The following is a 25,653-nucleotide window of genomic DNA, read 5'->3' as shown; positions in this document are numbered from 1 at the left end:
ATAATCTGCAGGGGTTTCCTGGAAAAATAATCCAGCCTGGTTCCTGTCATTCCAAAGGGAAACATGCTGACTCTGTATGAGTCAGAGTGTGGAGCTTGGGGGGGGAGAATATTGTTTCTGCAAGAGCTGTATAGCCATCCCTCTGCTAGTATCATGTCTGGGAGCCAAGGTGTTAGCAGGGCTTTGGAAATTTTGCACATTAAACTGCCTATTTTATCCAATTAGTCAGAGTATTTTTTCTCAGTTAGTGTTTCTTTGTAAGCATATGTACTTACTAATGGCTTGGGCAAGATATTTCTGCTGCTTCTAATACTTGGTGCTGTGCTCAGCGCAGATACTTTTTCTACTTGTCTGATTGCAATAAAATTTCATGTGGTTCAGTGAAGTTATAGGTTTGTGAGTTAGGTTTATGGATAGAGTTAGGATGTAGCTATATGGTCCTGAATTATTTTGCTAAAACAGATTTGGAGTTTTAAACCACCTTAGTATAGGCTACAGATAAGTTTTTTGGCTGTCACGTAAGGAGAAGCAACCCTCTTGAAGGATGTGCACATTGTCATGTAACAGCAAGCCTGCTGGTTGGTGTTAAGCAAAAATTCAATTATCTACAGATTTGAGGCTCAGTGAATCTTTGCTGTTTGTCACAGTACTAGTGCATTCCTATTAAAGCTAGAGATAATGCTGTCCTTCATAATAGATGAACAAACTGAAAAAGACAATATAAGGTAAACTACAAGGAAATGAGTATGGTAACACCTGTATATGCAACGCTAGTATACAATAATACATACTGCTACCGCTTCCCATGGCGCGTTTCATAAGTGTCTGTCTATAGGAACACTGAAAGCACCTGGAGCAGCAAAGTGAAATGGCTATGGTGTACGTATAAATAAAACACTGATTTTTGGATGACCCTATCTGCGTATTGATGCGTTAGTTGTTTTTATGATCTAGAAAGAGCAAAGCCTATTTTGATAAACCTAATTTTCATAGTGTTAAGAAGTAGCAATATATGTTAATAATATTATGTTTGTTGTGCTTTCCTCCTTTAACTGAGAATTACATCTTTTTATTATATATAACATTATGTTCTTGTTCATTTTAGACAAGCTGTATATGGGACCAGGGCAACTATACCATGATCTGCAGAACCTTTTACATGATTTGAATGTAGTTGGTCAAATTAGTCAATTAATAGGCAGCCTTAAAGGAAATTATCAGGTAATAAACAAAGCTGGATTTATTTTTAAAATGTATTCTTGTTGTAAAATAGCCCAGTTGTTTTTCCCTAGGGTCAATGTAAGATGTTCTCTCTGTAAAGAAATCATTTTTATCTCCAGTAATTCAATTGCTTTTAAATGTTTAATGCTGTAAGTAGATTACAGCTGTCTTTTAATCTTGTTTTGCTTCATTGTTTTTAAGTGTAGGTGGAAACTACAAGAGTCTACATTTCCTCAGTAGCTGATAAGCTTATATGGAAACAGAATTATGTTTTGATCTTATGAAATTAGATTCCTACAGTTAGACGAGGTAGTAGGAGGATGGTTGCTTGGAGGAAGCTCTTATTCTCATATGAGCTTATAATTCTAGCTTTTGGGGAGAAATTGTACTTAAATGCAAATCACAAAAATGTTAATAGATGTTGTGATGAATTTTGAAAGCAATTTGCTTTGGTTTTGTTCATGTCCCTTTCACTTACCCTTTGTTTTAGCAAATAGATATAGAACATTAACACTGAATTTCAGAATGAATTCTCAATTCTCCACATTCATAAGACCTAAAAATAAATCAATAATATATTTTTAATTGCTTTCTTCTTTGTTTTATATTTTTTACTTTCTTGTTTTATATCTTTTACATATGTTTGAGTATATTTTAAAATTCCTACCTGCCACCACAGACTAAGTAAATGTTTGCGTATATGAAAGCTGAGTTTCTCTTGGAATATCCTGACTTCAAAGTCAAGGACATTAAGTAGAACATAAAAATTGATGAAAATATGTACTGTGAAGGACATTTATAGAAGCAGTCTGTTAGGACAAAATTTCACCAGAATATGGAGGTGAATTTCAGCTGCGTTATTGGAATGAGGTGTGCAATAGATACTATAGGATTTTCATCCACTAAAAATGATAGAATCAAAATATACAAAACCTTTCCACTTTTGCTGCTAGTCAGAGCCAACTACATTTAAAAAACATAACATTTAATCAATGTTTCCAGACAGAGCTTTTTAAAATAATTCAGATGAGGAATAAGGTCAGTTTCTTTATTTTTGAAATATACCTTAATTTTTATAAAATTTTAACAATTGGTAATTCATGTGCTCTTGCATGTGAATAACTTCTTATGTTTATGTTAGAGAGAATGAATGTTTCAGCATCCTACTTAAGTGGTTTGCAACTACACAGAGCTTCCACAATGGCTACATAAATATTTTTGCCTCAAAGATTTGAACAAAAACATTGGCAGTGTGATTTATAGAGGTTTTCTTGAGGTTTCCTTTAGAAAGAGAATTTATTGATTCTTTATTGCAATGAAGTTAAAGGATTGTAGGAGCAGTCGATGCAAATTTGCATTTCATAGTTTGACAAATCCTTGGGAGTGTTATGTATGTATCAAAATCTGAACAGTGTGCAAGTAAATCATCATATGTTAACAATTTTTACAGACATTTCTGAAGTGTGTTTACAAATCTGTCTAAATTATCAATGATTAAAATGATAACTAAATGAGAGCCAGGTACTGGGAACTCTTTCTATGTAACGATCACCTTAGCTCATTGGAAATGGGTTGGTAGATGGATGTTGTTGCTTAGCATTCTTTTTTCAATTTTTCAGAACTTAAACCAATCGGTAGCACATGACTGGACCTCAGGTTTACAAAAATTGATCTTGAAAAAAGAAGACGAAATCAGAGCAGCAGATCGCTGTAGAATTCAGCTGCAGCTTCCAGGAAAACAGGACAAGTCAGTAGTAATTCTTGATTGTGAAACTTTCTAAATGGGTTTGTGTGTTAGGTAGAGATATACCAGGGAACCTTTAGGTCTTCCTGCTCTTTTGTCTCTACAGTTAGCCTCTGAATTGCACTGTCATGTTGAAGCATTTGCAACTTCCATGTTTCAGAACAGCAGTGTAGTTCTTCTCCTGTTCCTCAACACTAAGTTCCTGATGCAAGATAAGAGAGGAACTGTGATGATGGCACTTGACAAGGAATAGCCACTATTATATTAATTTGCCAAGGAGGATTATTCTTCTTGTACCTTTTCATGTAAAGCGTGAGAAGAAGGACGTGTGGCTTGTCATAACCCATCTGAGCTGTGTCCTTTAGGATAAAGGAAGATGGTTGGAATTTTGTCTTGCTTTACTTTTCTAGCCCTGTCTGAATCTCATACTTAGTACGTTTAGAATGGCCTCTTTTTGTGTAATTGGTTTTCATTTATTTTATTTAATTTTTGTCTTGCAGGTCTGGGCGGCCTACTTTCTTTACAGCTGTATTCAATACATTTACTCCTGCCATCAAACAGTCTTGGATCAACAATTTGCAAATGGCTAAACTAGCCCTTGGTAATTCTTGGTTTCCTACATTTCCTATCAAGTTATGATTCAAGTATAAGATGTACAGTGTAATACCTTTTTCATACAAAATGACTTTTATTCTTTTTTTTTTTTTACAAAGTTCTATCTACAGATCTTGAAATTGCAATACAGTAGATAGTAACGATTGATTTACAAAGTAGTGTTGATCTGTATGATCTATGATAATAATTTTTATTTGATATATCTAAATCAAAATGAATGAAGTTACACTACATGTCAGACTGATGAGGAAATTACTCCATTGTATACATATCTTTTCAGATATTACAATCTTTTCACCCATATGCCTTTGAGGTTCAAATTTTTCAGTTTTAGCTCAAGAAATTTTACCTAGGAAGTGATAGTACAGCTGTTGGTTCATTTGTTTTTAACTTCCTGAGCATGAAATAAACATTCATGACATTTTGATGAAATATTTCTTTAGTTGGATACATGAAATAAGTTTTTCTCTTGGGACCAGAGTCAGTTCTTTTAGTATAACCTTTTAGTTTTCACTAGAGAAATTATCACTAACAAATCTGATCTAAGTGGGAGCAACAAAGAACGTTCTGTCCTGTGATGTTATTAGTTTCCTGTGTTTCCTCAGGGTGCCTAAGTTTCAAAAGTTAACTGGGATGTTGAATGCTTAAGTTGAAACATTGAGGATATGCAAAGTAGAAAGCAACTTTTGCCAGCACTTTTTCAAAATATGGTATTTTTATGGCATCTCACAGTAGACAGATAAAACAACAAAAAAGGAAAGAAAACTGGACATCTTCATCATTGCAGGAGGTGAATCCTTGTAAGGATGATAAATAGCAGATGGTAGTGATGCGACTTTGCTGGCAGAGAAATGGTCATATTTGCAGGTGATAGATTTGATAGGTCTGAGGAAAGGTTTGATATTCTTCAAGGATTCAAAAGAGGAAGAGGAAGGGTACCTTTACTCTTTTAATAAGCTACTGACAAGATCATTAGCATTTTGCTAGTATTAAGTGTTGCTTTTTTGGCATTAACAGTAGTTACATAATCTACCGTATTGAATTTCTGCTCATAGTTTTATTGTTTATTCCAACAAAAGTACATATAACATGAGAAGAGCCTGCTCATTACTAGCCAATTGTAATTATTTTCTATTTTCTATTTCTGTGGAGAGATGTAAGCAGTTATTCAGTGAAAGTGTTGTGGGATGTTTGTTTGTTTTTTCTGTTACAGCGGAGGATAACCTGTTAGGTTGGTTCTGTGTGGAAGATGATGGGAATCAAATCAAAAAGGAGAAACATCCTCTCCTTGTTAGACACATGCCAGTGATGATGGCCAAGCAGCAGGAGTTTAAGGTGAATAGAACTGATTATACGAAATTACAATTTGTTTTCTTTTGTGACGTCACTTCTAAGGAAAACTGTATTGTAAATACATCTGTTAGTTCTCATCTATTAGTTCTCTTAAGTTACTTCTAGTGTATACTTTGGTATAAGACCAACAGCAATAGAAAGTCCAAGAGTGTTGCAGGAACACAGTATTTGAGACCTCAAAGAACAAAGTATGTAGATTTATACGATATGGCATTTCTATTCAGGTGTAAGCTCATTACTCAAGGAAAAGGATGCATTGGAAATGTGCAACAGTTTTAAATGGATTCAGAGCAGAACTGCAGCTTACAGCAGCTGAAGTCTGCTGAGAGTCTCCAGTCCCTTGTATAACTGCAGTCATTCATATCTTATTAGACACTTGGATTTATGTTTATTGAATATTTTCTATGTCACAGTTGGATAAATAACCAAACCGATTAAAGGAAAATTTAAATACTCACATTTCCGTAGACCTGTGTATTTGTAAGTTCTGTAGGTCTGTGCCAAGTGCCTTAAAGGCTCAGGTTCATCCCTTGTAATCAAGTTTCAAAAGGATCTTTTTGTTTTGAAAAGAAGGGAAGGTCGTGTGCCCATACAGTTATGTAATGCTCTTTGCAGGCAGAGTTTGCCTGAGCTCCAAGACAGCTCTGCTAGTTTTACAGATCCAAAGGAGAGCATAGAAGCCCAGCTGTCACTCCTGATGTTCTTAAAGCCCTTGATATTCCTGGATGAAATCGCCTAAATATTTCTTTCTGCTTTTTTGCAGCTTCAGCTGCAGTTTTGATGTAGAGGTACAGGTTGGGATGGGAAGCCCTTTGCTTGGCTGATCCTGCTATCTCTTAGCATACTGCTCAGACTGCCTGGTAGTACAGGGAGTCAGTAACAGCCATCAGAGCAAATTTACATCATTGTGTAAAAGGCTTATTGAAATAGAGAGCTAAACTACTAGGATTTGACTGTGAAAAACATCATCAGTTTTGAGGAAGACATAAAGTGACATAGAGATGTAAGAAACAGCCTGAGAAATACTTAGCCAGCAGGTTAACTTTTTCTTTCTTTAGTGATGTACTTAGTTGTCATAGCTACTGTAAATCACTATTATGAGTTCTTTTATTTTTCTGATCTGTCTTCTATCCTTGTTGTGTATTGCTTTGGTGAATACATACCATTATTACTACTTCTAGTCACTCAATGATGTCTGCTGACTTCAGGGAGAATTTCTAAATTCTTTGTACTTCTGAAAAACAAACTGGAAATTTAGAACTCTTAAATTATGACCACTAGTTTCCTTTCAAAAAATAAAATAAAACCAATGATCTCACTGTAGTGAAATGATGTTGCGAGATTCTGTTGAAGTGTGTAAGTTAATACTAACCAACTTGTCTCCAGAATCACAAGCAATATTGTGTCATTGATGCCTGAGACAAGCACATGAGTGTGAACTGTAGAGGATGCTGTCTAAAAGCATAATATTGTACCTCATCACAAACCTTTTTACTCTGTTAAAAATATATTCAAGAAGTTCATAATAGAGAAGTGCTTATGTAGTCTTTTTATTAGGGGAAATCAGAGAAAATAGATATAAATCATAAAAAGGCCTTTTTTAGAGCTTGTGTACTGGTGTTTCATTTTCTGAGCAAGGAAAGACTTGCATTGATCTTCAGTCTGGCAGAATTCTTGAGGAGTGGGTTGGGTTGATTATTTTTATTTTTTCCTTAAATGGCCTGGATGATAAAGTCCTGAGTATAATTTTTAGTTTACTGACAGTGATGCGATAACAAGAAGTGGGAGGGAGGGAGTGAAGGTATTTTGAAGCATAGCATTAACATTCAAAATGAGTAGAACACTTGAAGAAGTGATCTGAAGAAATAAAGAGGGTGATAATAATTAGGACAGACACACAGTATTCTCTTGCAGAATTAAGTACCTACACAAGTACAGATTGATGAGGTGATTGAGTAGAAAGTCCATAAAAGCAATTTTTAAGATAACAACAAGGCAAGAATTGGTTAAAAATGTGATATTGTTACAAAGAGCAAATAACCAATGGAATGCATCCAAACAAGGTTCAGAGAAGGTAATCATTATGTAGTATTTTACATAGTAAGTATTTTACAGATCAGCTAAAGCAGGGTGTTCAGTTTACATAGTTCTGCATTTCCAAATATGTGGAGATGGTAGGGAGATACCAGTTGTAAAACAGCAGTCGTAAGCAAGAATTTTAAAAACTAACTTTAAAAGTTTAAAACAAGATTTAGCAAAATAATTAAATGAATTAATGATCGTGCTTACTGAGCCTAATGAAGAGGAGACTCAAAGAGTGTCATGACATATAGCAGCCTTATATGTGAAAGGACACTATAGAAGGGAAGATAGTATCTGATTGCTAAGATGAGAAGGTTAGCGTTTACATCAGGGACGACTTTAGGTTGGAAAAAAAGTAATGAAATTTGAAGCTCTGTGAAGCTTTTGGACAAATCAGGTGGAAAATTTTTAGTCTTTAGCTTTTAATGTCTGTAAGAGTAGACAAGAATGTGCTAGGAATGATACACAAGCAGTTGACCCTGCCCGCTGGAAGCTGGATGGGCTAGATTGACTTCTTGGCTTCTTTTCTGACATTGTGATATCCTTAAATGATTGATTTAATTAATTACAGATTAAATAAGACTGAATCAGGCATATCTTTTTAACCTTAACTGTCCACATTTTTTTTTGTTTGTTTGAAGATTGAATGCGCCGCTTATAACCCTGAACTGTACCTCTCCGGAGAAACGGAGTCAGATTCCTGTTCCATGGAACATGGTTTTCTTTGGGTAAGTTTAGTCTTGGAGAGAGGTTTGTCTCCCCTTTCTGGAGATGTTTTTTTGTGACAATCAGCAGCATATGGATTTTATTATTATTGTTATTATTTTTATTTTTGTTTAATTATTTAAGATGAACTTCTATAGGGGATAACTAATACTGTACTCTATGTGTGATTGTTATTGTTGCACAGAATGAAATCAGGTGAGCACTGTTAGATGTGAGTTTTATGCTATTTAAAGCCATATGAGCTCACACAGTCATTTTGTCTGTATCCATATTTGAAAAATGTTTTAGCTATAAGCAATTTAAGTGTGTACATAGGAAAATAATGTACTAGCACATTATTATGACCTAAATATGCTGATATTCTAGCAAAGTGGCATCGCCTATTTTTGTTTTTTAAATGCTAAAAATTTCAGCAAGTTTTCTTGTTACTGCAAAACTGAGATTTTAAGGGACAACATTTTGGAACCCTGGAAAGTTAAAAGTTAAAGTTAAAAGTAGTTTGTGTCAGTGGTCTTTTTCAGGATGACTTGTGTATTTTCTTTTTGTCTTTGTTAATTGAAAACAGTCATCACAAATACATGTCAATGAAGTCTTTCTACTACTGCATAATTTTCTTTCTTCTTCTTTGCCATGTTTTTTCATTTCATACATGCATAGGGAGTCGCTGTATAAATGTGTGTTGGTGCTTAGGTGCACAATTTATTGTTCTACTCTTCCCAGTTTCCTAAAATATTTGTGAACATATTGATGATATTTAGATTTGGATCAAGGAGAACATGTATCTGATGATATTGGTAATCCCCTGTTCTGTTGCAGCAGAGTATTTATGTGTAGACCTGTTACTCTTCAAAGGACAAGCTTCAACTATATTATCAATTTCAAGAGTAGCTGAGATAACTAAGAATGCAGGTTTTTAAAATAATATATTGCACAGCTTAATTAATTAAGACTCTAATTGCAATACATTCTGTATGTACATTTCAGGATAGGCTAAAATATTTGTCCTTGGGAAAAAAAGTTTCTGTGAGTATACAGTGGAATTCTGTGTTCATATGCAATGTTTTAAAACATTCTGAGCTGAATTATTTTCTTGTTCAACTTGAGATGCACTCTTTGACTTTCCAATATTCCTCCTTGTTAATGCTGCTCCTGCTGGAGACAGTTATCAATCTCTGTCTATTATTTTTATTGTTTCTCTTTCCAATTCAGATTGGCAGTTGTACTAATCAGATGGGCCAGATCGCAATAGTCTCATTTCAGAGCTCTGGTCCTAAGGTTATTGAGTGCTTCAATGTGGAATCGCGGATTCTCTGCATGGTCTACATACCAGAAGAAGAGAAAATAAAGGAGATAAATATGTCTCTCAACTCTGAAAATGTTCCTGCAAAAGCTTCTAATGTGCCTACTATTTGCCTTGGCATGGAAGAAGGAAGGTGATTCTCATTTTTAGCATACTGTGTATGATTTATTCATTAGCTTTATTACTCTATAGCAAAAAATTGAGTTACTTACTAGAAAATGTTCTTTTCTTTAAAATGACCTCAATGTATCATTTTCATCTAAATCCACCTAAAGAAAAAATATGCCGTGCATCATTTTAAAATATACTATGTATTATTTAAAATAAAAATAAAACCTTTACTTAATGAAAGAGGCTTAATTCATCGTACATCATGTCTGAACAATATGAATATTATCTTTGCAGTGTTACAGCATAATTGTTAAGTATTGGAAAGTTTTTTAAATGGGAGAATTGTTAAATGAGGAACTCATTAACCTCCTACAGTGTGATATTGTGCATGATTTGTCATGCAAATAAATACTATTGCTATTTACTGTTGACATGAATTATTTTGCTTTGGTTGAACTGATGACCTTACTGAGTCATGACTCAATTGAAAGAAGCTGTATTTTCTAAAATTGTAACTCAGTAAGTGAACAAATCTTCCTTAGACTCATGAAGACATAAGTATGCAACAATATGCAATTTTTGTAGGGGTTTCCAACTGGTATAAATGAAGGAGAAAAAAAAAAAATCTGTGTAAGGAAAATGTTGTTTTTCTAACAATTCCAAAATCTGGTTGCACTAATTGCCTTTGTGTGTCAGATGCAATTCATTCTAGATTTAATTATTCAATATTGCTAACATTCCCATGATGACAATCTGTAAGAACTATCAGAATTTTAGGTGCATTTGACGTGTGATAATGAGTGTTTCTTCTCTTTTCCCTAGTTCTATGGATAATACTTAATCCTTTTTCTTCTTTCTAATCAATGGGAAGCATGATTCTAACTATGTTTCTTTATTGAAGAAATGTTTCTCCTTTTTTTTTCCTTTATACTTCAGTGTCTTTGTTAAGTAATTGCAAATCGTCTATGTAGATATTCTGAAGGGTCAAAACAGTTCTTTCCATATTTGTCTTCCTATGTATGGAAGAAGAAAATATTTTTTCCCCAGTATTTTATTACAAATCTCTTTAGTAAATATACTGTTGAGAATTTTGCAGACTTATCTTCTTCTTCTTTTTTTTTTTTTTTTTTTTTTTTTTTATTATATATACAGCATTTCTATTTACAAAAGTTGCCAGGGCTCAAAGAAAATTCGACTTCAACACTTCTTCACTCCTGAAAAATCAACTGTCATGAGCTTGACGTGTATGTCACAATACCTGTTTGCTGGCTTGGTAAATGGAAACATTGCAATCTACACAAAAACAGAAGGTAACATAGTGATATGATTCAATAACATCCTGAGGAACTTGCATGTCAGTATATTTTGGCAGAAATAGTTTTCCATGATTATATTTTCCCCCTCTGTACAAGCTCGGTTGTAAGGTTACTTACAATTACAGGGGGAAAAATGGATTCTGAATTATTTTAGTTTCACACTTTCATTTCTCATTTTGCAAAATACTATATAATTTGATACTGTTCTATTTTTTTATTTGCTACTGCAAAATACGTTGTATGAGAACTGATGTATGTCCCAGTTTAAACCCCTGTCTTTAGTATCACAGAAGTCCAGAAATGTATTGATAACAGAGAGTTTACTGTATTTTACATAACGCTATGCTAATTCCACTCTACTTCCTAATAGCTGTGTTTTTGAAATGCAAATTCCCTATGGGTAGAGATTTCTGTATATCTCATTTGAAACGATGACTCAATTTTTATTTAACAGATATAAATGTTTCCTATGTGTGCATCTCCTTTTTCATTGCCAGTTATTTTCTGTCTAGCTAAATAATTGGCTAAAATAATCTCAGTAAAGGAAAATCCCAGATAATGCTTCTGAGCCAGAGCTAGCTTCTTCAGTGCTGGTGTGCGTGTTTGTCTGTGCTCTTCGTGATGTCTCAGAACTTTCCCACATACATCCCACATACATACAGTACTGCATACATCTACAGATCAGCTCAAAAGCAGGAGGTTTTGCTCAGTCTGAAACAAGAGTTTCTAGGTAGCTCTAAGCGAAGTGTTTGCACAGAGACACCCCGCAAAGTACAGAGCTGGCACTACTGTCCACTGAGTCTGTGCCAGCCTCCAACTGGAGAGACAGATTTGGGGTCCAGAATCTGTTGAAGAAACAATGTATCACTTGTATTACCTACTGTCATGAATGCTTACCTTGGGAAAGGATATGGGTTTTTTTCTGTTTTGTTTTTTTTTCCCAAGCTACGAAGAATCTGAAAGATGTGTTGAGAAAGAGATTTTCCTTCACCAGTTGCCATCTTCAATACAGTGGGTTTCCTACAGAGCTGTCTGAAATCAGACATAGCATTTTAGACTGTTACATTTTTTTCCCACCAAATAGCAAATCTCTCATTGTTTTGGAGGCAGAGAAGACCTTGATCCCACTCTCACAGCATCATTTTTGATGTTTCATTTTCTGTGTGTAACTGTCTGGGGTAGAAAGTTGAACTGCCCTCTTCTCTGAAAGGGATGAGTGCAATTGCTGTCACTCAAATTTGTCTGAAAAGTGCCACTTGAAAAACATGAGTGGCATCCTTAGTAGCATAGATAAGAAAGGATGCCTAGGCTTGTGTTTCTGCAGAGGCAGTTAAAATGGAGCAGAGCTGTTAATCAGACAGGATTGTATTATAAACTAGGGGGTTATATTGTATTCACGGGGGTCATAGTGTTCTCTTCCTCCAAGGCACCGTTCTGTGCAGCTGAATATTCTAGGAACTCATCATATTCTGTTTCAGGATAGCTGAAGCTCTGAAATGAGAAACACGTGTGTTGTTTTTTTTTTCTTTTTTTTTTTCTTTTTTTTCTGGTTCATCATGTAGTGTGTTCCTTTGCAGCTTGGTCTGTGTTTGTTGTATTTCAGTTTTCCAGGCCTCTTGAAAGTAGTGCAAATCAACTGCCTCCCATATTAGCATTCGTATTCCTTATGGCTTGCTATGATCACGTGATTCTTCAGCCCTGAAGGGGTGTTTTTATGTGCACTGACCTATTTTACCAAACAAAGGAATCTGAGTAGTGAAATAGGATGGACAGAGAATGCAGCCTAATAGGAGCTTCGTGTAATTCATCAGTGTTGTCATCTTTTCTACAAAGAGGGTTACATTTCAACTATATATGAACCAACTTGTTTCTTGTCCTATCAGTGTAAGGGAGATTAAGGAAATATCTAAAAGTGAAAATGAAATATAGCCAACTACATTACAGGACATTCTGATATGAAGCCTACATAGAGAAAGAGAAATGCTGTGTGATGCACAGGTAAATTAGTTGTGCAGCCCATTGTGATAGTCTATGAATAAAAGGGAGGAAGTAATCTTCCAGGATAAAAATCCACCTATCAGTTTCTATTAGAATTGTAATCCATGTTTCTTCCTATATAGATAAAGCATGTAGGGATCTGTTCAATTGCTGAAATTCAGTGCTCATATGTACAAAGATCTATGACTTCTGTTACGTGGTGCTTAGTAAACAAATTACTCTACTTGCTCATGGCTTTTTTAGATGGTTTATTACATGTAAGCTTCCAGCTTATTTAGAAATAGCAAGTGTTCTCTTTTGAGTTTCTCCACAAGAGAGCTTCTTCCAGTTGATGGCACTCAGGGTGCTCTCTGGCTATAGAGAAGCTTTGTCCTGAAGTAATTTAAAGCAGGTACTAAAAAACACTTATGGTAAACTGAGGAACACCTGCGGCGTTAGAGGGAGAGATGAAGGTTCACATTGTGATTTCTTCCGTTATGGAGAGCAGTCGTGTTTATTCAGACAACTCTGTATTGCTGTGCTTGTACTTACGAGTTAAAAAGGATTTGGAGCTGAATGTATTCAAACAAATTAGGAGGCAAAGTTAATGGGCACTGATATCTTAAAATCTATTTAGTTCCTAAATTGAGCTAACATAGATGATCAGTGAAAATATCATGGGAAACAGTATGTAAGTTCAACAAACTGGGATCAACTAAGTATATTGATCCTAGAAATAGGAGCCTTAATAATTATCCCAGTAATCCTTAATCTTTTATGAGTGAGAAAAGTAATGGGAGGAACCAGAACACTGCTAGTGCATTAAATGTTTATATAAGAACAGTGGTGATGTGGGCTGTAAAGTTTATCCAACACTTCACATTTGAGTATCTGTTTATAGGGCTAGCAACTGTGTGGCTATCGTTCCAAAACATTGTGTATCCAATATTTGCTTCGGGCCAAATTATTAGGAATATGTCCAGGAAAAACACTTCTAAATGAGGTTAAAGAGAAAGTACACTGTATTGTCTCTGTTTAGGGGGAAAAAAAAAAAGTAACAAAAACCCCTTTGTGATGATTTCAGACAGCCCAGCAGATGTGCTTTCTGAGTGACATAATAGCAAAAAAGGTCAGCACATGTTTGACTTCCATTCACAAAAGTATCTTAGGAAAAGGAAATCACAGTCTTTAGGAAATGTATATATATTGTTCCTGGTATACTGTTGTCAGTTCCAGGTACTTCCTTTCTTTGTGACAGTGATATACATTTCCTTCCCATAAAGTTTCTGTAATAAATATGAAGAGAAACAGGAAAAAGAAATAAAAACTCAGAATGACTATGACGAAGACTATAACGTATTACTCATAACAATACTGGTAACATATCAATCATTTCAGAAAAATTTGGTTAAGATGTGAGAGCAGATGCAATAGGAAGGCTTGCTGCTTTAACTACAGTGCCTAATTTCTAGGCACATAATTGCAGTCTGTAGCCTCTCACTTGCATATGCTACGACTTGCAGCAAGCCCTTGTGTGCTCAACCCAAAAAAATGTAATTCACAGCACTTGGCATGCTCAGGGATACTACTTCTCTGCTCAGCACTGATGAAATCATACTTGGAATACTGTGTCTAGTTCTGGAACCTCAGTGAAAGACAGATAGATATGGAACTGCAGGAAAGAGTCCAGTATGAAGTGCACGGAGATGATGAGAGTTGAGAATCTTCAGCCTGAAGAACATAAGTTTCAGAGGGGATGTTATCAATTTATATAAGTACCTGAAGGAAACGTGCAAAGAGAATGCAGCCAGGCTCCTTTCAGTAATGTCCAGGGACAGGACAAGAAGCAAGAGGCAATTGAATACCTGAATATCAGTAAACTCCCTTCTTTGTGTGTGTGTGATAGAGTACTGGCATGGGTTGCCCAGGGAGGCTGTGGAGTCTTTTCCTTGGAGACCTTCTGAAGCCACCTGGGCATCCTCCTCTGGGTGTCCCTGCTTGATCAGGGTTTGGGCTAGACATGCTCCAACCTCATTCTCTGAGTAATGTCCACATGAGCCAAAGAGGAATTGAAACGTGATGTTTCTTAATGTCATCCTTCTTCTAGGTGCTGCTGAGCTAGAGAAGTGACATTCTCCACTTGTGATTCACAGTGCAGAGCTTGCATCTATAATCAGTTTCTTACCTGAGGATGAGTCTTGTTTCTTTTTTTTATTAAAAAAAAAATAGGAGGAAGAAAATGTGTAGTCTCTCATGTAGTATCCTAGTGGCTAAGGCACTAGACCCCCAACTGAAGAAATCTCTTTTATTTCAAACGATTATTTAATACATAAACTTCTGCTCTGTTGCCCTCTCACCCTGTTTTTTAATATGTTCTTTGAAAAGCTGTTCAGCTTTGACAAGAAGAAGTGACTGGGAGCATTGAGTAGTCCTCACCCAGGTAGTTGGAGGTCTCCTCAGGAAGTCAGAAGATGCTTGATTTGAGTTGTCTTTTGCCATAGAGAGAACTGAGTTCACGTATCCTTAAGAGGAAGCATCTTATATGTTTTAATGAAAGCAGTGTTTTGCCAGTAGATTTCTCAGACTTTGTTCCTATATGTATATGCTGCTAGGCTCTATCCCTGAAGTTTCAGAAATGAATGAAAGCTCAGCTTTAAGAATTATAATTGAATTTAAATGCGCTATGAGAACAAAAACTGAGGTCGTTCTGGCTATGTATGGGGCAGAATTTTACATTCTTTAGTTAGAATTTACTGGTAACAAACGAAGGCAGCTCTGAAGATATTTGAGAGTTTTGGTGACTTAGCTGTCCATGGAGGCCTCAGGACACTCATCAGTGATGCAGTGAGAGGATTAAGAGCAAAGAAAAGGAACAAAATTAAAAGGAAGTGTCAAACATTTAAAAGAGATCATTTCATTAGCAAGATGGATGTCTTCTGAAATTGAAGAATGTACATGTACTTTGACAAATGCAAGAGGGTGAATATGTGGAAAGATATCAGACTTCAAGGCTTGGGTGGGTCTGTGCACTGTTGTGACGTGTCTGGAGAGTGCAGTTCTGGCATGTGATGATCAACACCTGAGGTAGAACTGATGTTCAGGTATTGCTATGAAAAGTAAGAAATTGTATTAAGCTGTTGGAGGAAAGCAGTGATACCGAAAAAGAAACTAATACTGTTGTTGTGACAACGTTATTGCTGTTAGCATCATTTCCTAATACTTGATATCAGAAATATGTTGATGTTGTTTGTCTTGTTTACATATCTCATGCTGGGGCTTCCAGTGCCACTTCTATGTGTTGTTATAGATAGGGTGCTGTCAGCTACATAGCATGAAGAATTTATTACATGTTAGGAAAAATCAGCTGCTTCACGTGTAGTGCAGGACTTTCCTATTAACACCTTGTTTAGAAGAGCAGATCTGGATCCTTCAGCTTATTTCCATGCAATAAAAAAAGTACTAAACTTCTTTTTAGTTCTGTAGCTACCATCATACTCCTCAATAGTGCTGGTTTATGTACCATGTGATGGAAAAAATGTTTGTGCTTCACTGCACAAATTAACCAAGAACCGCTGTTCCCAGAGCTGTGTTGGCAGCTCCTGTCGAAATCATCAATAGTGCTGCTAAACAAGAGAGGAAGTTACCAACAAAAAAGTGTATACAGTTCAGCTCTACTGAAAGCATAAAAGAAGGGAAAGCTACTGCAAACTGTGAAAAGGCTTTCTGAGAAGGTAAATTGTATTTTATCAGGTAATCTTTTGAAGACTTGAAAGCACCAACAAATTACAAAAATAATACATAATTTTAGAGATACATTATGAGCATAAGATATCTTAAATTGATGCGGTTGAGCAGCCTGATATGGGCATTACAGGGTACTGTTCAGTGCTAGGATGTAAACTATGTCACAATGGAAAAGTATAATTTTCAGAGAATATTATAAACAATGACATAACATATATCGGTATGTAGGTACAGAGGTGCTTAAAATTGTCCTCATGTTTTAAATATTCATACAGGATGTAAATATCAGAAATTGTAACGTGTTATTTATAGAAACCCCTGTATTTGATTTCTGTATTTGATCCTGTACTCTGTTTGTGGACACCTCTCATTCCTGCAAATATCTATGCCTGCAGTCTATACTGATAATTGTTCTGTTACAGTAATGTTTATAAAGACTGCCACAGACAGACATGTTACTTGGATTAGCTATCTATCTGTAATAACAGATTCCTGTTTTGATGTGATCAGTTTAATATCTGAGTCCACTAAATCTCACAAATACAGTTATCCTTATGCATAGTTAATACTTCCACAGGTTTTTCTTGTAGAGTAGAAGGAAAACTCTTTTCCCTGTTTCTTCCCATTTCCACAGGTGTCAGGACTTGATCTTCTATTTGCTCAGGGTGCAACTGATTTTTCTGCATGCAGACAAGCCTCTGGAGATAGGATGTATGTACTGCATATTGTCTCTCTACAGTATCTGTATACTTTCCTTGTAGATAAAAAAAAGAGTTTGTAGTTTTTCAGTATACTGGAGACAGAAGAAATCCAGAAAATCTACTCAAAATTAAAGAGAACAGAAACAAGGTATCGGTAGAGAAGAATTTTAAGCCCCATTTCTGTGGACACTGTCACAGGCATCCTACAGACAGGTTTTTGTGAGTGGCAATGTGTAAACCTCCATCACTTATTTTTCTTTTGATCAGTTCCTGCTTTTCACAAAACAGTTTATAAAACTCTACAGAAAGTTACACTAGGCTTCTTGGTCTGCCTTTGTCCTGTTGTATGCTTTAATTTTTTGCTGATGAAAGTTTTATTTCAGCTACTTTCTTGCTTTTTTGTTTCTTTTTTTTTTAATTTTCCTTACAAGAAAATCAATATATGAATTGAGTGACTAACCAAATATTTATAATTTCAAATGAAACCTTTTCATACGTTTTGCAAGGGCTGCACCCAGTTTTAAGTAGATAAGTAGTGCCGCTTAAGTTGTTGCACTGTGTATGAACCTGCAGCTGTTTACACAACAGGAGATAATATTTTTTTCACTTAGATTTTTGAAACACTGAAATTTGGATCAAAAGATAACATTAAAAAATCGTCATAAACATGAAATCTGTGCAGGCAGGTATTGAATAGGGTCTGGTGAGATCTGGAGGGAGAGAGGCAGTGATTCTGACAGTCTTGAAACAATTTGTGAACTAGATTCAGACTTTAAAGTAATTTTGGCTATGGAGGGGAAAAAAAATCCTGGTCAGCAAAATAAAGTCTTGACCTTGCTTTTAGCTGAGAGCTTGTGGTTACAGCATTCTCAGAAGCGTGTTGGATTATGAGACTTAATCCCTTGCCTTGCTTGAGAGGATTAGTACCCATGCTTCCAGTTCTCAAGAGATTTCCATTTCCCTGAACACCACAAAATAGAGAGAAGCACTGCTTGATTTCTCCTTCTGGTGTCATCCCCACTTTGTATGATTAATTAAGCATTAATTGTGGCAGAGACAAGAACACAGCTCATTTAAATACTACCCTCATTACCAGACTGGAGAGTCTTCCTCATGCCCTCTTTTGCCATCTGATGAATGCCATCTGATCAGGAGGTCAGCAGTGGCTACAGAAAGAAATAAAAGTACAACAGAATATCCTTATCACATGGTGGGGGTTTGTGGGTAACATGATACTGAGCTCCAGATTTTTCCCAGAATGATATCAAGTGGGATTGTCTTTCCTTTGCATAAAGTCATGGTAACACAAAAGACTTTTGGTCTCTATCTCATTTTTTTCCTTTCTTTTTCCATTCTGAAATCTTAAGGCTAACTGAATTAGCAAGTGTTGTACTAAAGATATGTTTGTGAGAAGTGAGTTTTGATATATATTTGTCAAATCAAAATTCTACATATTGATGTATGTACTGCATATTGTCTCTCTACAGTATCTGTATACTTTCTTTGTAGGTAAAATAACAGTGATATCTGAACTCCATCTTCTTACCTTGTAGAAAATTGTTTTAGGAATTTTATTTCAAAATTGACATCCACCTGACACTGGTACTGATTATCCTTTTCATTCAGACTGCTACGAATGCTAGATAATAATTTTTTAAAAGAAGTAGCTTAACATTTAGCTGAGGAGTTGCATAGAATTTGAGGGCATTAAGACACATAATCAAGAAATGCCTTAGGTGAATGAAATTAAATTTCAAGTTGAAGTCTCAGAGTCAGGTTGAGATCCTGAAAATCCCAGCTCACTTGTTCCTTGAGAATCAACAACGAATTAGGTATAGATTAATGACTGAATGTGTTTAAGAGCTGTTGAGTTCAATCAACAGTTTTCTCTGTACAGTAAAGTGGTGTTGAGTGTGGAAAGTATAACTACAAGAGAAAAAGATAACTTCTTCTTTAGCATGCTTGCTCTCTGTTCAAATTCACAGTCTTTATCCTTCAGAAGAGATAATACAAATATATTGGATTTATGCTTGTTACATCCCTAAAAAAGGAAATCTGTGGGTGCTACGTACTAGATGCTGCTGCAGTTTCTTTGCTCTGTATAACTTAGGCAATGAGAACCAGGATAAACATGCATGTGCAGCTTTATTCTTGGAAGGCTTTGTACTTACCAGCATTCACGGGGTGTGGGCAGCCTGCAGTTAATAATTTAATTTCAGAGTAATGTTGTTGCTATCACATGCAAACTTTTCCAGAAGTTACTTTATTACTAATGGTAAACATGAGTAGTGAAGGTTGAGTGACTGACATTTGCTGGGAGAGCTCGCAGGGTAATGATTGGAAACGTGCTTCGCTCTTGCAAACTGAAGTCATGAAAATGATTTTAACAGTCTGAAACTGAATGCCATTTTTCACAAAGAATCTTTGAGAACACAGTCACATTCTGAGAATGACTCGGCAAAGACTGTATAACACAGATGGCAGAAGCAATCACAAGTATTCCAAGGCAGAGACATCGTTATTGCTGTTACCACTGTTATTGTGAAGCAGTAATGTAAGTAATGTAATGTAAACAACATTTCTTCAGTTTATGTAGAAAAAAGGGCTTTCAAGTGAGAAATTCGGACCATTTAGTCTCAACATAAAAACAGATGCAACCAATTTTGATACTAAACAAAGGACAGGAGGTAGGATTTGAGATTGTTCAGTGAGTTCGTGCTACAGAAATAAACTCATAAAAGTATTAAAATAATTATTCTGTTTTGTATATAAAAAATTATATATGTAAGATGCATGTCCCTAGCTGTTAAACTTAGAGAGAATAATCAGCTCATCCTAGTTGCAAAGAGATGGCAAATGAAAGTGACTAGAGAGGTAAGTGATGGCATGCAGCTTTTTTAGAAGGTCTCAATAACTGATTATGCTGTGTGTGTTTGCATGGTGTAATTTGGACGTGTTAAATGCACAGAAATTTTCTGTGGGCAGAAAATACCATGGATTATCACTGGTGGGATGTTGAGGTTTAACTCAGCAGAGGCTGCTATACACCACTGACCGTTCATTCATTTCCCTGCACATAATGGGATGGGGAGAAAATGGAAAAGTGCAAGAACCAATGGGTGGAGATAATGACAAAGAAAAGGAAGAAAAAAAAAAAAAGGAATAAGTAGAAGCAGTCGCTCACTACCTACTGACTGATGCATAACTGAAATAATCCCTGAGCGGCAGCACCCCACACCTTGGCCAGCTCCCCCAGTTTTATTGTTCAGCATCACACCATATGTTATGGTATATCCCCTTGGCTCGTCTGGGTCAGCTCTCGAAGTTCTGTCGTATCCCAGCTCCCTGTGCACCTTCAGTTCCCTCACTGTGGCCAGCACCAGAAGCTGAAACATCATCAGCTCTGTGCAGCAGTGCCCTACAACAACTGAAACATCTCTGTGTTGTCAATGTTATTCCCATCCTAAATTCAAAACGTGGCAGCACACCAGCCACTGTGAAGAAAATCAACTGCATTCCAGCCAAAACCAGGACAGGGGAATAATAGAAACTAAGTGAAAATACGGCAGAGCATTCAGTTGTAATTAAAACAGCAACTACCAAAACAAATAAACAAGCCCCTTCCCCCCCCTGTTTTATGAAGCATCTGCTAGCAGAAAGTCCCTTCCATCAGCTTGCAGAGTTAGAGAGATATTGGAGCTCATTAGAACCTACTGTAAAGAACTGGCTAGCTACTTTTCACATGAAATGTGATTCTGACCAGTTGAAAGTTGATTTATTGTGAAATAGTTTTCTTGTGAGCCCCTGAGCTGGAGAACACTGCTTTCTGAGAATACTGCTTTCTGGAGAATAGTGGTTTTCTGACTGCATTTTCTCTGGGAAGAAAAACAGTTATATGAGAACAGTAATGTGGGCTTACTTGTTTATCATTTAATCCTGATAAAAATGGTTCAGTTAAGAAATACATTAGCGTTTTTTCCCCTTTAAGTTTGTATTACCTTTACAAGCTATCCATAAAAGCTAAAATTAAACAGATGTAAATCAGAGTGCAGCTTGAAGTGGCCATTCATGAAGATCTGAATGGTAGGCTCTGTGATATCACCACGGCCATTCTTTGTTGAATTCTTTGTGCAGCTGCATTTCTAGGTGCTTCTTGATCAGTGCTTTCAGAAGTTTTTTAAACATGGATTGCAATTTTATTTATTGTACAATCTTTCTTATTCTTTTTTCTTAAAGATGGAACATGGAACACGGAACCTCAGAAGACAGTTAAACTGGGGGTTCTGCCTGTTAGAAGTCTGCTTGTGATGGAAGATACCATTTGGGCTGCATGTGGTGGACAAATTTTTATAATCAGCACAGTGACTCATTTTATAGAGGTAATGTGTTTAAAATTAATAATTATTCATATGGTACACTTTACTGCAAGGTAAAAGTGGTAAAATCTAGACATTAAAATCTCTTCTTAGAGGCTTCAAGATTTGGGAAGGTTTTCATGAACTGTGGTTTCAGTTCTGCTAAATCCCACTCTCTGCAGTCTGAAAAATTCAACTGTGAATGTTCTTTGCTGTTGTCTGATTACATGGAGATTTGCTTCTGTTTCCCTGACATGCTTCCATAAAGTACTTGCAGAGTATTTGGGAGGTTTGCTTAAAAATTAGATTGGAGGGAAAGGTGGCAAAGAACCAGTGTGTAGGAATTGCCTGTTAACTACAGAGAACTTTAATTAAAAGAGACTGCCTCTGCATAGTTAGATGTGACTTCTACTTTCTTAATATAATTGGGATCAGTTTTAGTTCTCAGTGGCCTACAGAAATGTTCTTCATGTAGAAGAACAGAAAAATGTTAAGGATTCAAACTCGTGTTTACAACTGTGTTTTCCAAAAAGTATAAGACATCAATTTCCATTAAAACTACAGTATAACATCAACAGAACATCTTAGTGGCCTAAAGTTTATTTTACAAAATATGAGGAATTAAAACCTCTCCTTTAATTTGTGATAGAATTATAGTGAATGCCACGATGTTTACAGCCACAAAATTCTTTCAAATGGGAATCTGTGTGAGATCACGGCCTCCTTCATTGTGTGCTTTGTTTTGTTTCATTGATGATCATGTTTTCTCCCACCAATTGTCTGTTTAGTACAATTGATTCTGTGAGTCATTGTCATGGGTTTGCAGGGAAATAGTGAATGTTCTAATTTCTTCTTGTTTTTTTATCTGCGCTTTCTGGATTACTCGTTTCATCTAAGTAAATGTTTGAACCTTATGTTTTCTTCCTTTGTATTTTCTCTAATGCTTGTATTGTTTCTAGCTTGGGTATTATGATAAGGGAAAGATTTGGAACGGGATTTGGATAGGTACTTGTGATGGACTTCCAGCTGCCTTAACTGGGGGAATGGATTAGCCTCTTGGACACTTAGAATTACTGTCCTAAACACTTCTGTGATGATTCCTTTAACCAGGCTGGATGTGGCTCTGGGCAGCCTGGTCTGGTGGTTGGCAACCCTGCACATAGCAAGGGGATTGAAACTAGATGATCATTGAAGTCCTTTTCAATCACAGGCTATGACTCTATGACTCTCACTGATTCTTACTGAAAAATACATAACAGTAGTAGAGCACAATCAGATCGTTCCTGAATTTGGTTATATAAGGCCAAATCACTGTAAATTAGTTCGGTAATTCTCATCTAATTCAATAATAAAATTCTTCATAGATGTTTTTGGATAAAGTTTGGATTATACTGTACAGTTTTGGCACAGCAGAACAAAAGCAGGATTAGACAGACTTTGAGGACTAAAGAATATATAAAGCTTTATGAAATACAGAATGGCATAGTGAATTATAGTAGAGAAAGCAGAAGTTCAGAGAGGTAAAATAAATATTCTGTCACTCTCAGACCTAGTAATTTCATTTTTCAGATCATAGGTTTCTTTCCATTTCCAAACACCCAGTGTTTATAGAGATCAGATGCACTTACTTTTATAGCTATATATAGTTATATTTGAAATAGTGCGAAAATGGTCTGTCTGAGTTGAATAATACTTTTCATAACATAGTTTTAATTAAAAATGTGATTAATTTTTCCACGATGGGCTGACAGTCATGCTTATTTCAGACAAACAGGCATGCTATAACATATGGTCTTCCTCATAGATCTGCAAATAAGTGATAATTTTCTGTTGCTTCTTTACTGATCCTAAGATACAGGTACCAATCTTGTTTTCATCATCTCATCAGACTAAACAGCTCACTAATCTAAGGGTCTGGAGAATGAGTCTTCTGAGGACAGGCTGAGGGAACTGGGATTGTTTAGTCTGGAGAAAACTCAGGGGAGACCTCATTGATCTCAACAACTCTCTGAAAAGAGATTTGGCGAGGTGGGGGTCAGCCTCTTCTCCCACATAACTAGTGAGAGGGCTAGAAGGAATGGCCTCAAGCTGTGCCAGTGGAGGTTCAGGTTGGATATAAGGAAAAATTTCTTCCTAAGAAGAGTGGTCAGGCACTGGGGCAGGCTGTTCAGGGAGGTGGTTGAGTCACTGTCCCTAGAGCAGTTCAAGAAATGCATAATTTTGTATTAGGGGACATGGTTTAGTAAGGAAGTGTTGGTGGAGGTGGATGGTTGGACTGGATGGTCTTGGAGGTCTTATACAACCTTGGTGATTCTGTGACTCTATGAAATTTAGACTGTTTCAAAGGTGCATATTTTCCCATCATGAGAACCAAAATATATTTGAGATACGTCTTTCTTACCATGCAGAGTATAAGTTTTCCTGTTGGGAGGTAAATAGCAGCAAATAAATATTTATTCTCTCTCTGTTCTCTCCTGTTAACAGGTAATTCAGTTAGTAGTAAAGATTTGGTTTCAGAATTTCTGCATATTAATTATCTCTGCTTTGTCAACAAGAATCCAGATGTTACACAGTGTTCAACTGTTAGTCTTCCCTTTATGCAACTCATTTATTTCTGCATATTCAAGTTACAGCTGCTTGTTTCTTACTTTCTATTATTGTGCATGTATTTTATATGTTCCATCTCATATAAACTATTTTAAAGGACTAGTTTTGAAGATTTTGTTTATGCAGTCTCTTTAGTACATTCAAGATCATTTCATTATTGCCATCTTGCAAGGCATTCCCTACTTCATTTAACTGCTTGTGCATTTGCTAAGTGCAGAGTATATTATGTTCTGAAAACAACCTCATTCCACACCTCCTTGTTTTTCTAAGACTCTGGTTTAAATAAAAATAAAAAAAGAAAATCTATTTCCTAATGAGCGGATTTTGCATCTGATGTATTGGTTTTGGATATTATTCACTTTTTTTTTTTTTTTTTTTTTGGTCTTGGATAAAACTCTCAATTCACAGAATCACAGAATGATCAGGGTTGGAAGGGTCCTCAAAGATCATGAATCTCCAACCCCCCTGCCACATGCAGGGCCACCAACCTCCCCATTTAATACTAGAACAAGCTGCCCAGAGTCCCATCCAATCTGGACTTGCACACTCCAGGGATGGGGCATCCACAACCTCTCTGGGCAGCCTGTTCCAGAACCCCACCACTCTCTCTGTAAAGAACTTCCCCCTGATATCCAACCTAAATCTTCGCTCCCTCAACTTCAAACTATTTCCCCTTATCCTGCTGTTATCAACCCTTTCAAAGAGTTGATTCCCCTCCTGTTTGTAGGCTCCCTTTAGGTACTGAAAGGCTGCAATGACGTCACCCTCATTTCAGGAAATGGTTTTGTCATCAATTCCTCAAGCCCCTTGGGATGGGACGTGTGTGAAATGCAACAACTGTTGTTAAATATTTAATTATATTTTCTTATACTCTTTCTAAGAAGAAGAAACTTGTCCTTGGTCTTGATCGTAGATCTGTGAGTTGTATTGCTGTTGAGTATTAACCTTGATCCTGGAGTATTCTCTGTGCTTATAAACCCTTAGGCTCTGCAAAGGCAGGCTGTGCTTGTTTAAAAATAACTGTGAAAAGAACCAGAGAATTTAGTAAAGTCACCAACTGAATGTTATTCCATCTTGCTTTGGTTTGTCTTGTTTTTAAAAAATTGGCTAACCATATATGAGCAATTCTTGATTTAACAGTGGATGTAGAATAAGCTGAAATGTTCAGCTGGATAAACCAAACAAATCCTATACCTGAGTGTATTTTGCCCAAGTACTGTACTTTTTTAAAAGTAGTCAGTCATTTGTTTTACTTTGTGAGTGATGATGCCCATTATGCATCTCTCATTAAGCTTGAAAAACTGCAGTTCAGTTCTTGGCACAGCTGTTTGGTGTGAGTGGGCAACCCTTCAAAAGAAAGATTTCAGCAGTGCCACACACTGTTGAAACAATAGTTAGTTATGTGTAACTCCACTGCAAGACAGACTCGCTGTGGCATCCAGAAAGCGTTCTGCCTCTGTGATGTTGCCATAGAATTAGAACAAGACTGTCTGAGAAAAACAAAAACAAACAACAAAAAAAGGATCTGAATAGAAGGCAGAAAGGAATGAAGTTATGAAAAGTAAAATGGAATGAAGCTCAATTCCTTTATTAAAAAAGAGAATAAGCCATTTTTGTCCTTAATAATTGTATTTCATGTGAAGAAAAAAATCTTGGAAGAAAAATTGTGTTTCAGATGAATGTGTAATTGAAACAGATGTCAAAGCCTCTATACAAAAACATAAGCAATTGCAAAAGAATGTTCAGGTTTGGGTATGTTCCTGTTCCATCTTTGAAAGAGAAGAATAGTTCTTTTTATACG

The 25,653-nt window shown here is 36.1% G+C and overlaps 1 protein-coding gene and 1 long non-coding RNA gene across 8 annotated transcripts in view; one reads left to right on the top strand and one right to left on the bottom strand.

The window, feature by feature from the left end:
- ARHGEF10 (Rho guanine nucleotide exchange factor 10) overlaps window positions 1–25,653 on the top strand; it is a 116,926-nt gene that overhangs the window by 75,382 nt on the left and 15,891 nt on the right. For all 7 annotated transcript variants that reach the window (XM_085217929.1, XM_085217931.1, XM_085217930.1 and 4 more), the window contains 8 exons: window positions 1,106–1,221; window positions 2,841–2,968; window positions 3,466–3,566; window positions 4,794–4,915; window positions 7,657–7,743; window positions 8,951–9,174; window positions 10,305–10,462; window positions 21,127–21,269. In XM_085217929.1, coding sequence (XP_085074055.1) covers window positions 1,106–1,221; window positions 2,841–2,968; window positions 3,466–3,566; window positions 4,794–4,915; window positions 7,657–7,743; window positions 8,951–9,174; window positions 10,305–10,462; window positions 21,127–21,269 — 1,079 coding nt within the window. The remainder of the gene's footprint in view (window positions 1–1,105; window positions 1,222–2,840; window positions 2,969–3,465; window positions 3,567–4,793; window positions 4,916–7,656; window positions 7,744–8,950; window positions 9,175–10,304; window positions 10,463–21,126; window positions 21,270–25,653) is intronic.
- The window catches only part of LOC146545080 (uncharacterized), a 35,567-nt gene continuing 23,845 nt past the window's right edge, over window positions 13,932–25,653 (bottom strand). The window contains exon 4 of the long non-coding RNA XR_014881569.1: window positions 13,932–18,056. This is a non-coding gene — a long non-coding RNA (uncharacterized LOC146545080). The remainder of the gene's footprint in view (window positions 18,057–25,653) is intronic.

This window comes from Meleagris gallopavo, chromosome 2 (assembly GCF_905368555.1).
Source record: "Meleagris gallopavo chromosome 2, MGAL_WU_HG_1.1, whole genome shotgun sequence".
NCBI lineage: Eukaryota > Metazoa > Chordata > Aves > Galliformes > Phasianidae > Meleagris > Meleagris gallopavo.
Note: the sequence above shows the minus strand (reverse complement) of the source record. Positions and strands in the feature narration are given on the sequence as shown.